Source organism: Catharus ustulatus, chromosome Z, assembly GCF_009819885.2.
Source record: "Catharus ustulatus isolate bCatUst1 chromosome Z, bCatUst1.pri.v2, whole genome shotgun sequence".
In the NCBI taxonomy this organism is placed as follows: Eukaryota; Metazoa; Chordata; class Aves; order Passeriformes; family Turdidae; genus Catharus; species Catharus ustulatus.
In genome coordinates this window covers 25,608,037-25,618,556 of record NC_046262.2, presented here as the reverse complement: position 1 = coordinate 25,618,556, position 10,520 = coordinate 25,608,037, and the positions used below count along the sequence as shown (strand labels likewise).

General features: G+C 39.1%; 1 protein-coding gene across 2 annotated transcripts; it reads left to right on the top strand.

The window, feature by feature from the left end:
- The first annotated feature begins 29 nt into the window (after positions 1-29).
- UTP15 (UTP15 small subunit processome component) lies at positions 30-9,504 on the top strand. Of its 2 annotated transcripts, XM_033085671.1 has the most exons (12): positions 30-253; positions 591-683; positions 768-952; positions 2,129-2,307; positions 3,100-3,225; positions 3,933-4,068; positions 5,160-5,244; positions 7,287-7,436; positions 7,606-7,707; positions 7,906-8,039; positions 8,545-8,603; positions 9,106-9,504. In XM_033085671.1, the coding sequence occupies exons 1-12, from the start codon at positions 164-166 to the stop codon at positions 9,327-9,329; spliced, it is 1,563 nt and encodes a 520-aa protein (XP_032941562.1). In that variant the 5' UTR covers positions 30-163; the 3' UTR covers positions 9,330-9,504. The 2 variants fall into 2 exon arrangements, with proteins under 2 accessions (XP_032941562.1, XP_032941561.1); XM_033085670.2 differs by having other exon boundaries at positions 591-952.
- Positions 9,505-10,520: the final 1,016 nt, after the last annotated feature.

Below are 10,520 nucleotides of genomic sequence, written 5' to 3'. Positions count from 1 at the left end.
CGCTCTGATGACGCACTGCCGGTGCGCCCGCCACCTCTGCTCGCGGCAGGCGCGGTGCGCGCCATCGCCGGGCTGCAGCGTGTCCCGTGTGCCCGAGCCCATCGGCCCTTCCCGAGCCTCTCCCACTCAGCCCCCGCCGGCCCGGGCCCTCTCTCCATGCGTCATGGCCACGTACAAACCAGTGGTGGTTCAGGCATGCCCCAAGCTCGGGGAGAGGATCACACAGGACACGCTGTACTGGCGTGGATACAAGGTAAGAGGAAGCGGCCCAGTAGTCGCAGTTATGTCTCTGCCCCAGAATGCTTTTTTTTACTACTTTCATACAATTGAAATGTTTTTTTTAAGCACACGTGGGTTATTTTTAACCTCAAAACACGTAATGAATTGGTCAGTTATAATGCGTAAATTGGAAAAAATTGAAAGAGCAGGAGTAGCTTGTCAGAAGTGAAACTCGCTATCATTGTATCTAAAAACTTTCTGGTTCTAATTGAGCTTTGAGTTCCTTTTAGGAAAATAGTTTTTATTTTGCTGTCTTCATACTGGGCGGTGTGGTTATGTGTATTTAATCATCTTTTTCACAATTGTTTTAGACACCTGTTCAGATAAAGGAATTCGGTGCCATAAATAAAATTGACTTCTCCCCAGTCCCACCATATAACTACGCTGTCACAGCATCCTCGAGGGTAAGTGGCTTTTCTGAGGCTTTTATGCTGTTGTTCTTCAGGTGGTATCACACAAGCAGATGTAATACCCTCTTGTTTTGCCAGGTCCACGTCTATGGTCGTTACTCCCAGGAGCCCATCAAGACGTTCTCCCGATTCCGGGATGCTGCGTACTGTGCCACCTACAGGGACGACGGGCGCCTGCTCGTCGCCGGCAGCGAGGAGGGCAACATCTGCCTCTTCGACGTCAGCGGCAAAGCACCGCTGAGGCAGTTCAAGGGTCATACCAAGTAAGGCAGAATTGGTTTGTTTCATTACCATGCCTAAACTTTGCTATATTTGCATGACACAAACTCGTCACAGACTGGGTGGTTTGACCTTAAAGATTGTCTTGTTCCAAGCCCCCTGCAACAGAGCAGGGACTCCTGCTACTAGACCAGGTTGCTCAGAGCCTCTTCCAGCCTAGTCTTGAACACTGCCAGGGAAGGGGCATCCCCATCTTCTCTGGGCAGCCTATTCAAGTACCTCAGCAATATACAGTATAGGTGTTAAATTATAGTTGTGTGTCCACTTCACATGCTGCTGAAGATCTGAGTAACTGACTTATGTTGCTTTTGACTGTCTCTTGTAGATCTTAGTGGAAAGTAGGCTTTAAAGTTAAACTTAAAATAGGAGTAAGTTTTTAAAAATTGGAAATATGAATCAAATATGTAGAAGAGTAAATACATTTTCTGTTTTGTGTAGGTGTCTCTTAGTATGTTGTGTAGATAAAGTCTTGTGAGTACATTGTATCGATAAACACGTTTTATTTGATGCTGCTAGGAAAAGAGTTCTGAAAAGAGTTCTAAAAAGTGTTTAAACAAACAAACAAAAAAAAGAAATATACCAGGAAAAGCAGGAATTCCTTAAGAAAAAGATCCAAAAACACAACCAAAAAAGTGCATAATCTAGTGTGGGGTGGAGTGGGGTGGGGAGCAAGTTAGGAGTTCTGATTTATCAGTGAGGAGAAGAAAATGATAATGCTTCAACAGACTTCTGTGCTGTGAAAGATCAGTGTGTTTTATCTGCGTAGAACAACAAGAATCTCCCTTTCAGTGGAAAGTACCCAGACTGATCTTGAGTAGGTTTCTGTTTGAGATCAGTTTGCAGCTTGGGTGTTAGGTTCTAACGGTTAGGTTAACTGCATACCTGTGCACACCTGCATTTGCATGCCTGTGTGTTCTGCCAACATCTGCTGGATATTTAAACAGTGATAGTAAAGACTTCAGTAGTGCTTTTAAAGGACAAGAAGACTGTTCAAAGCAGCCATACTTGTGATTTGCTCTTATATAGTGAGGGTTTGTAAGTTCTGATATGAAACACTGCACTTCTAGGTTAGAGTACTTTAATAAACGCTTCATACAGACTAACTCTTCTTGAAACATGGATATATTTTAACTTTGGATATTGTGGACTTTGTTTTCTAGACCAGTTCATCTAGTGGGCTTCCTGTCTGGTAAATACCAAATATTTTCTGGTAGTGATGATTATTCGTCATATTTGTGGGATATTCCAAGTGCCACAGAAATCATCTCCTACAGTGAACATACTGACTATGTGAGATGCGGCTGTGCAAGTAAAGTGAATGCAGATGTCTTCATAACAGGTATGGTTTTATTTTTTATTTTTACTTCTCTTGGATTGTAGAAAAATGCTGAAAGATAATTTTTGATACGGTAGGGCCATCTTTATTGTATTTTAGTCATGAAGGATCAGTCTGCCTGTGCAATGCCTGCTTTGTTGTTTCCTGTTTTTGTTTTTTAAACTTGACACTGAGGTTTGCGGGGAATCTGCAGAAACTGAGTTTTAGCATCTTTTTGATTTTGCCTATTAGAGTTAAGAGAACTTTTGAAAGAAAATACTGTGATGTATCCTTTGTGTGGGAGTGACTGATATGTTGTACCAAATTTCTGGAACAGGACACTAGTCTCTACAACCCATAACTGGCAGGCTCAAAAATGTGAGAGTTATTTGTAACCAGTTGCTTTCAGTTTTCCTAGCAGTAGCTTTGTATCAGTCTGTGGGAGACTATGATAAAAACCTAGTATTCCTTTTTCAAGAGGCACAAGAGGCTAGGCTTTATCAGGCTGCTTGATATTTATTGTTATAAATGCACTTGATTAATGGAACTGAAGTGAAATAAAAACAAATCAATTTTATAGACTGGCATGTAGCTAGGGCTGGAATTAAAAAATTTATGTTGCCCCAAGGCTGTAAACTAACCAAGGTAAATCACAAGATGTTTTTACATTTATAGTTTAAATATAGTTTAAATATGGTTTAAATATAGTTTAAAACTATTGCTATTAGCCAGGAACTCCTTTGGATGGTAGGACATAGCTGTTTTAGTTCCTGAACTAGTTGAAATAATTAAACTGATTTGTGCTGGTGTTTGCAGGTTCCTATGATCACACTGTGAAAATGTTTGATGCACGAACAAAGAGTAGTGTCATGACGATAGAACACGGCCATCCCGTGGAGAGTGTGCTTCTGTTTCCATCTGGTGGACTTCTAGTATCTGCAGGTAATTCTATAAAATTAGATAAATGAAATATCTTTTCTCTAGTCCTCATTTGAGAAATACTTCAGCTACTTACTTTTTTGTGGTGTTTTAGTTTGATAAGGAAGTAGTAAGTGATGTAATAGTTGGATTTCTCAAATATCTTCTGTAGGAATCTGTAGGATTCCTAAAGTCTTCTGTAGGAATCTGTAGGATTCCTAGAGTCTTCTGTAGGAATCTGTGTTTATCTGGCAGATGCAAGTAGGGGTCTTCCTGTTTTGTCTTTGTTTTGATATTCTTGTAGTTGGCATTTCCCCGTACCACCCAACTTATTTTTAATAACAAAATGTGGACTCTAATTGGCTCACTTGTAAAGTGGAGGAGTTAGCATGCTTAGGTTTTGAAAAGATGGGAGTGTCTTTCTCTTCATGTTGACAAGCTTTTTTAGTCTCTTGTTGCTATTCCATCAGAAGTCCTGTGACCCCATAGGTTATACACTTTTTTTTTTTGTAATGAATATGGTTGGAGAATGGTTTAATCATTCAGCTCCATTCAGAATGGCCTAAAAAAGAGCAGGCTTGTGCCAGGACGTAGAATGGAAGAAGATGGTGAGTAGGTACAGAAAACTGTGAGGAGGTAAAGGTACCTGTGGAGATACTATATTACTCTGTGAAAACTTCTTCAGAGAAGCATAAATGTGTAAGACTGTTTTCTGTGCTTCTTCTTCACAGGAGGTCGATATGTCAAAGTTTGGGATGTACTGAAAGGTGGACAGTTACTAGTTTCACTTAAAAATCACCATAAAACTGTAACTTGTTTGTGCCTGAACAGCTCTGGACAAAGGTTATTGTCAGGATCCCTGGACAGGTTGGTATATTTTGTGGCTTCCGTATGTTTGAATTCTTTTGGACGTCTGTTCTTTGAGAGGTATTATTTCACATCGCTTTTAACCTGTGCGTGGTGTTTGGGCTTTATTTGAGAATGTGTTTTTTGGCCAAGGTACCTATTGCAAAGCTGTCCCTGCTTTTACAGGGGCCTTAGTCTAAATGAGCCTTAAAAGGTTTTCCTTCCGACTCAAACCGTACTATGATTCTATGATAGACCTTAACCTTTTACTATTCTGAATATCAATAAGGGTTGCGTGTGCTGTTTGGGAATGCGCATGGGGAACTAAACTGATTTTTCCAGCCTTTGTAAATTAACTATTCTTAACTTTATAACAGTTTAAATAGCTAAAAGTGTATTAGTATCCACTTCTTAAAAGCCTGGGTTTTGTGTTTCTCCACTGTTGCTTCTTGTACCCATGAATGCTTGTGAACATGACCTCTTTGCTTTCTTGTTTGGTTTCAGTTGATGAGTACTGGTAGTTGGTGTCTTGTCTCTGAGACATTAGCAATATGAAGTGGTCTGAAATGACAGTGGATTGGTTTTCCTTCTCCTTCCTGTATTTCCTAGGCTACCTCAGGCTTTATGATTACATAACACTAAATTTTATCCTTTCATTATAATATTTTGTTTACCAATTTGTGAAGTATTTCATACTTCCAACCAAATCCTTAAGGGGCAGGTGGGTACAACAATATCTATGTATTTACACACAGAAATTGCTAGTAGATTTTGTATTTAAAATTTAGGAACAAATTTGAAGAAATGCTGTCTTAGTGTTTTCTTAATATGCATTTCTGAATTCAAATAGTTGCTACACCTGCCTTCAATTTTTTTCTACTGGTCTTACCCCATTTTCACGTCTTCTGGGGTAAGAGCAATCCTGACTTGACCTTTTAACAGAGCATTACTGTTGCAGGAGTAATACCTAAGAAGCTCAATGGTAGTCTGAGGAATGCATTAATACTCAGTTTCCTTAAATGATCTGTAGAAGATGAGAGTGATGAAGTTCCTGTAAAGTGACCACAGTAAACCTTTATTAACAGTGTTTTTATCTTTACTCTTCTGTGTAGGCATGTGAAGATTTACAGTACTACATCCTACAAAGTAGTCCACAGCTTCAACTATGCAACATCCATCCTCAGTCTTGCATTGTCGGTAAGTGCATTAGAAATCTTCCTAGACAAGTCCTGATACCTTTTAAGTCACTAGAGTAAATAAAGTGTTGTTTTCATGGCTGTTGCATATTCCAGAAGAATGCTGTATGTGTAAAGCAGGGTAATTGAATATGTTTCTCCTGAGAAACAAACACTAAGAGGTTGTAAACATAATATTCAAATACCTGACTAGACTAAATGAGTCTAGTCTTACCACAGGTATCACAAGTACCTAACTTGACTGGATCAATACAAAATCTTGTGTTTATGAACGACAGTGTATATCATAGGGAAAGTATTCACTTTAGAAGGAAGGTCCTTTGACTTGCTGAAGATTGTAATCACCTTTTGCTTTTCAGGAATGCTGTGAATCCTTTTGCATGGCAGCAATGAAAAAAAGTAGTGAATTTGTTGAGAAATTTAGAATAGGATGTGAACTTGCTTTAAAAGTTGGTGGTGTCAGGTTGATCTGAGGAAGAAAGAAGGATGTGAACATACACAAATTTGTCTGTCATGGCATGTCTTGGAAGCAGACAGCAGAGAATCTTAATTCTCAGAAATGCTTGATTTCTGGTAGATAAGTGACCTGCTGGCCATAAATTTGAAGGTCAGCACGAGCTTTTAAACAATACTATTGTCATGTAGTACCCCTTTATGTAGCCTCTGAAGGACATGTGCATGGGCCTGTGAGAGATCTTTACTATCTTTGCTGCTTTACTATTGTTCTGCTCCGCTGGAATGCAGAGGAAAGTGTGTGTAGGGAATGTTTTCATTTCCTACTACATTACCTGAGCTAAAATAAACTTGGATTTTTTTTTCTTTTAAAGTGAAGAGTACAGAATCCATTGCCTTTTAATACCCTATGACAACTGCAAAATATGCAATACTTACAGTTTAGCATCTCTAGAGTGTGTATAATACATCTTTTGAAACATAATTTTGTTTTCTATTGATTAAATAATTTGAGTTTTAAATGGTCACATGAGAACATTATAGTGCCTTCACTGAGTCAAACCAAAGGTGGTTCTAGTTCCAGAATCTGCTTCCAACTATAGCCATATATGGCTATAAGTGAATGTTTATAGGAAACTAAACTCAGGGCAAGCGTGTTGACATCCTCCCAGATTCCATTTTCAGGTGAGAAATGAACTCATCAAAGTATAATTTCAGTGTAACTCAGTGAATTATTTCTATTACATAAGCTTGTTCAGTCTCTCCTTGAGCTTGATTAAACATGAAACCTTGCCTAGATTCCTTGACAAGGAATTCCACATTTCTGATATTTGTGTGAAGAATTGCTTCCTATTGTTCCACTTGAATCATCACAAGCTTCAATCGATGCCCTTAAATGAGCCATTCATCAGCTGATCTCCATCTATACCTGTCATAATTCTGTAGGCTTTTATCGTATCAGAAAATCATAGAATGGCTTGGGTTGGAAGGGATATTAAAGGTCATTTGGCTTCAGCCACCCTGCCGTGGGCAAGGACATGGCTAGACCAGGTCGCTCAAAGCCCCATCCAGTCTGGCCTTGAACACTTCGAGGGATGGGTGTCCACAGTTTTCCTGGGTAAAATTTATGCCCACTTCGTTATATAAGTGAAATTACATATACCAGTGACTAGTGTTTTGAACAACTTTCAGTTGTTTCTCAAAATCCTGCTGTTCCATGATAGCTTTGCTTTCTGATAGGTTCTTTTCATGCCTACTGTATGGTACTAATAGCCAAAGGTAGTTGTATGCCGTTGGAAAATACAAAACTTATAGTTACAGAAGGGTGTTAATACATAACTGAGCTTGATTCACTGATCAGTCTATAATGTCACATGTGACCATAGCCTTAAGGCTGTCCCTGCTTTGAACAAGGTGTTCAAACGTGAAGATGACTGAAAGATGACTTCCACCTGAAGTCATCTGTGATACTGTGATTTGAACCTTATCATGAAGCGTAAAAATAGAAGAATGTGTATGATAGAGCACATACATGCATCATAGAGCACAAACAAAACACTGGATCCTAACTCTGTGATTTCTCTGTGCTAGCCTGAAGATGAAACCATAGTTGTAGGCATGACCAATGGGGTGCTAAACGTTAAACACAGAAAGCCAGACGAAAACAATGAAAACTCTCCAAAGAAAAGACAACCAGCATATAGAACCTATGTGAAAGGAAAAACTTACATGCCAAAACAGGTATGATGTGGTAAGAAAATACGAGCTGAAACATTTCTGAAAAAATGTTTTATTGGATTGTGCTAAATTGGACAAATCGAAGGGAGGGAATGTATAAAATTATTCATGGTAATATATCTAATCCGTTATGTGTATTTGTCTTACTCTGAACTCTTTTGTTAAATTCTAGGAAGATTTCTGTGTCAGCAAACCTGTAAAACGTGTTTTGAGAAAATATGATAAGCTGCTGAGAAGCTTTCAGTCTTCCAAGGCTCTTGATGCAGTAATGGAGGTGAGGCATTGGTTTCCTTACTTGTCAGAGTTTTGTGCTGTCACCTGATGTTAATTTTTCCTGTATGTCATACTGATTTATTTTAGTGTATAACTAGAAAGAATGTAAGTTGGCTTCCATTTTGGTTTTGCTAATACCAGCCCTGTGTTGTGTGTAAAGATGTTGCTTTGGTACTGAACTCTTCGTATATATGTCCAGCCACCCATCATGCTTCATACTCCCGAAGTCACGGTTGCAGTCATGCAGGAACTACATCGCAGAGGAACACTGAGAAGTGCACTTGCAGGCCGAGATGAGAAGCAAGTTAATCTCCTGCTTACCTTTGTGGCAAGGTATTTTAACATGAGTTCTCTCTCACTGTTTTGATACTTCTGTTTTCTTCCAAGTTATTACGTGCCAAAGAGTTTCAACAGATCAGGGGTGGAACACTGGTACTCCTGAAATCTCACATACTTTTTCATTCTGATACCAAGGTTTTGGGATAGGTTTGAAACAGGTTTATCTGTTAGCACAGAACAGTTTTGTTGGTAGTATGAGATATTCTACTTCTTTGCCAAACACTCTACCCACAGTCTGTTATTTTCTGTCTCATTGATGAAAACTGTATTTCATGTACTTGAGGCTTTTTGACACTCCTTCAACCCCCAGTGCCTTCCTGAAAGGAGGAGGGTAAATACCACATATGTGGGTTTTTTTGACTTGCATCTCTGACTCCTGTTCTGTCATATCTCTTCATTAAGAAAAACTTGTCTGTATGCCTGTGTGAGAAAGATGCTTGGTGGTGGTGGAATGCAGTTGACAAAACCAGTAAGATTGGAATGTCTTCTAATTTTGCAGGCGTGTGATTGAGCCTAGATTTACTCCTGTGCTGGTGACTGTTGCTGATATGATTACTGGTAAGACAACACAAAAAGTATTCTCAAAGCCATATAGCTAGCTTGCAAATTAAATTGAAAGTGCTACATTTTTAAGAAACCAAGTCTTTATGGCTTTGTTTATTTGTGTGGACTCAATATCAAGAGATGATCCAAAAAAAAGATATTTTCAGATAACTTCGACCATAGTTAGGATTCGATCTGCACAGGCTGCAGGAAGTGCCTCATGGTCTCTAAGTACCTTTAATACTTCATGTTTCTGTGTTTACATAGTACAAATAGCTTCCTCTTATTCAATGAGGTAAAAATAGTATTTGAGGTCATAAAAACTTCTGTTTCTGTTAGTTTGACATACTGCTGCTCTAAGTACATGCAACCACTGCTTTCAGAACAGACAACATTAAAGTTGTCTTATTTTTCAGAATGTTGGACTTGTGCTAGAACCCTTAAATGTATTTCTAGCTAATATAATTTTTGCCTTTGTATACTTCTGTAGATTCTTAACTGATGTTTTTCTTTACAGACATTTATCAGCCTGTGGTTGGGCAGTCATCGATAGTTGATAAACAGTTCTTGAAACTCCAGCAAGCTATTGGAAAAGAAATTGACTATCAAGAAGAGCTACTAGAAGTTTTGGGAATGATGGATACGCTGTTTGCTACCTTTACTAAGAAAAGAGATACACGTCTAGAAGAGAACAAAAACAATGGTATTACAGAGATCATTGGAACAAACAGAAAGTACTGACACCCACCACAACAAATTGTCACAATTGTGATCTTGAGCGACATAACCTATTCTCCTGGTAACTTCGTATAATAGTGACTTTCAAAATAAACCTCTCTGTTGAAATTCTCTCTTTTAAATTACAGTAATTTCACGATTATAAGCCACACCATTTTGACTAAAATTTTGGTCCGAACCCAAAGTGCGGCTTATAATCAGGTGCGGCTTATATATGGACAAAGAATGAAAAGTTGCTGTTTTAGTTTGGAGGACAGGTGTCTGCTGAGAAAGGCAGGAGCTTCTCTTTGAAATGGAGAATGTAAACCCCCTCCCTCCAAATTATTGTAATTTTGAAATCAAGGGGCTTTCAGGCAAAAGTATAGGAATTAGGAATAACAGTTCTTTGCTAGGGAAATTAAAATAGAAATACAGTACTACAAAGAAACAAACTCCAAACCCTGACAAAGTCAGAGTACAACCTGACACCCTGTCAGGCAGGGTGTTGGTAGCAGTCCCATTAAATGGTGGCTGCATCCTCCTGCAGTGACAGATGTGGCTCAGTTGGAGCAGTGCTCCTGCAGAAGGTGCAGTTTCCCTCTAAAGGTCCAGTGGTGATGTGGAGAAATCCGGTTTTCCTCTTGAGTCCAGTGGAGAAAGGGGCTACCTTAGTGTCAAAAACCTCTGTTTTTATCTTGGTGAGAAATGTTGGGCTCTTCCCCCTGGCTGGAGCAACTTCCAATGGGATGAAGTAATTTTGTCAGTCACACAGTGGGACTCAATGGGCCATTAGCAGAAAATGACTGGCTGGAGGAAGGATGGGTTGTGAAAAGATAAAGAACAATGCCCTGCCTGGTTTCAATGGATGGCCCATTAGCAGAATATCTGCTGTTGAGATAAGGATCACTGCTCCCACCCTCAACAGATGGTGATAGAACAGATCCCTTTTATCACACTCTGTATTGTAACGTGTGGCTTATAATCAGATGCGGCTTGTATATGGACAAAGAATGAAAAGTTGCCAACACCCGGAGATGCGGCTTATACTCAGCGCGGCTTATAATCGTGAAATTACTGTATGTTGCTGAATAGGCTTGATTACTGAACACAGAGAAAGAGGACCTTTTCAAGATTGTCCATGCAATTTTTTTTCAAACAAGTTAGCTTTAAAATTCTAATTCAGAATTATATAACTTCTTAAGGATTTATGTGGCC